Source organism: Octopus bimaculoides, chromosome 16, assembly GCF_001194135.2.
Source record: "Octopus bimaculoides isolate UCB-OBI-ISO-001 chromosome 16, ASM119413v2, whole genome shotgun sequence".
Lineage (NCBI taxonomy): Eukaryota > Metazoa > Mollusca > Cephalopoda > Octopoda > Octopodidae > Octopus > Octopus bimaculoides.
Window position 1 is genome coordinate 54,055,840 of NC_068996.1, and position 2,164 is coordinate 54,058,003.

At 38.3% G+C, this 2,164-nt stretch overlaps 1 protein-coding gene and 1 long non-coding RNA gene across 5 annotated transcripts in view; one reads left to right on the top strand and one right to left on the bottom strand.

Annotated features, from left to right (window-relative positions):
- LOC128249637 (uncharacterized) overlaps positions 1-1,132 on the bottom strand; it is a 115,897-nt gene extending 114,765 nt beyond the window's left edge. The window contains exon 1 of the long non-coding RNA XR_008265757.1: positions 1,008-1,132. This is a non-coding gene — a long non-coding RNA (uncharacterized LOC128249637). The remainder of the gene's footprint in view (positions 1-1,007) is intronic.
- LOC106884153 (potassium voltage-gated channel subfamily H member 1) overlaps positions 1,127-2,164 on the top strand; it is a 430,860-nt gene continuing 429,822 nt past the window's right edge. For all 4 annotated transcript variants that reach the window (XM_052973779.1, XM_052973780.1, XM_014935387.2 and 1 more), the window contains exon 1: positions 1,127-1,557. In XM_052973779.1, coding sequence (XP_052829739.1) covers positions 1,479-1,557 — 79 coding nt within the window. In that variant the 5' untranslated portion in view covers positions 1,127-1,478. The remainder of the gene's footprint in view (positions 1,558-2,164) is intronic.

Sequence of the window (2,164 nt, forward strand, 5' to 3'; positions counted from 1 at the left end):
ATATATATATATATATATATATAAACAGACAGCAACACACCTTTATATATATGTATTTATATTTATATAGGTGTGTTGTTGTCTGTTTGCAAACACGTAACAACTGATATTTACATTTACATTCACAGATATACTAATACACAGAGACAGTTGTACTAATATTTTGGTGTCATAAATGGTTAGAACCAAACTCAATGTGACAACCACACACACACACACACACACACACAGGTACACATATACACACAACGCGTGCGCGCACCTCCATCACCTCGGAACGTCGTCCCAACTTTTTTTTTCTTCCTAATGACACAGGATGTAAGGTAATTGGATAAGTTTTATCAATTACCGATAAAAACGGCCACACTTGAAGAAACCTGGTTGGACAGTCATAATTGCTGAGAGATTGAGAGAGAGTGAGAGAGAGAGATTGAGAGAGAGAGAGAGAGAGAGAGAGAGAGAGAGAGAGAGAGAGAGAGAGAGAGAGAGAGAGAGAGAGAGATTGAGAGTGAGAGAGAGAGACATTGAAAGAGAGAGAGAGAGAGAGAAAGAGTGCGAGAGAGAGAGAGTCTTTTTTTTTTAACCGAAGCAACTAACTTTCCATTGTTGTCTTCACCACTCCACTGCTTATAGCAACTATTACTAACAAATGCCGTAACGACAACTGCAATAACAACAACAGCAACAACAACAACAACAACAGCAGCAGCAGCAGCAGCAGCAGTCACAACAATAACAAGAAGTGTAGCAACGGCAAAAGTAATAGCAACAACTGCTGCGAAAACAATTGATGCAGCAAGAGCAACGTCCCAATAACAATAAAAACAAACAGCCATCATCATCATCATCATTAGCAGCAGCAGCAGCAACTGTAGCAATGAGAGAGTTAAAAAACAACAACAAAAAACTAAAAAGCAAAACGAGAGAAAACAATTATGAACGAGCACCACGACGGCAACAACAACAACAACCACTTTAATTAACTCTGCTGTATTTGTAACATTTACCTCTTTTATAATACATCAGTGAGAACATCATTGCTGCTGCTGTTCTTGTTGCACAACCAACGCAATCACCACCACCACCACCACCACCACCAACACATTATCAGCATCAGCATCATCATCACCACCACCACCTTCACCACTGCTACTGCTGCTGTTGTATATCCACCACCAGTACACCTTTATCGTCTCTTCGTCACTTTTACGTCCTACCTCTAACTCCACCACGTCCATTATATCAAGTAGTCATCCTCCTGTTTTTCACTCAATCGATTCTACTATTTTCCTCTTTTGTTCCTTTTACAGTTCACCTCTTACTCTTGCTTTATCACCTGTCGGTTCAGACCCTCTACACCTATAAAAGGACTGCTATCTTTCTAACTAACTAGAAACATTAGAACTGCCAGTCGGCGGTCAGCTCTTTTTTCTCCACTGACAAGCCGCTAAAATCAGAGAATATTTTTGTTGGATACAATGCCAGGAGCAAGACGTGGACTCGTCGCCCCGCAGAATACCTTTTTGGAGAATATTATCAGGCGGTCAAACGGACAACGTAAGTGATTACTATATCTTTATCGTTTCACCTGTCTTATTTCGATGGCTGTATCATTATAACATGGATGAATTACTATATCTAAACTACTCCCGAGTTTCCATTTACTGATTTATCCTTGAAATTCGATAGCTTCTTTTTCCTAATCACTTTTATGTTTCTTTCAGTAAAGTGTCATTTATTTTTTATAACATTCACCATCCAAGTGGACAGTTATATAATTAATCAAAACACACTCACACTCACACACACACTTGTGGGCACATACGTCTATATGGACACATCTTATAAAATCGTACTTTTTACTTTATAGAAAGTTACAAAATTATACTTTGACTCAGATCAAACAATATATTTACCTGTTGGATAAACATACAGCGATAATGATATACATTACAAACATATGCGTTTCTATAGATGCATGTTTACATGCTATGGTCTATATAATCTTTTGTATCATTTTATTATATACTTATACAGAATTCAACACTCTCTTCTCTTTGTCTCTCACTTTGTCTCTTTATTTAACACACACGCACACACACACACACACACACACACACACACACACACACACACACACACACACACACACACACACACACAC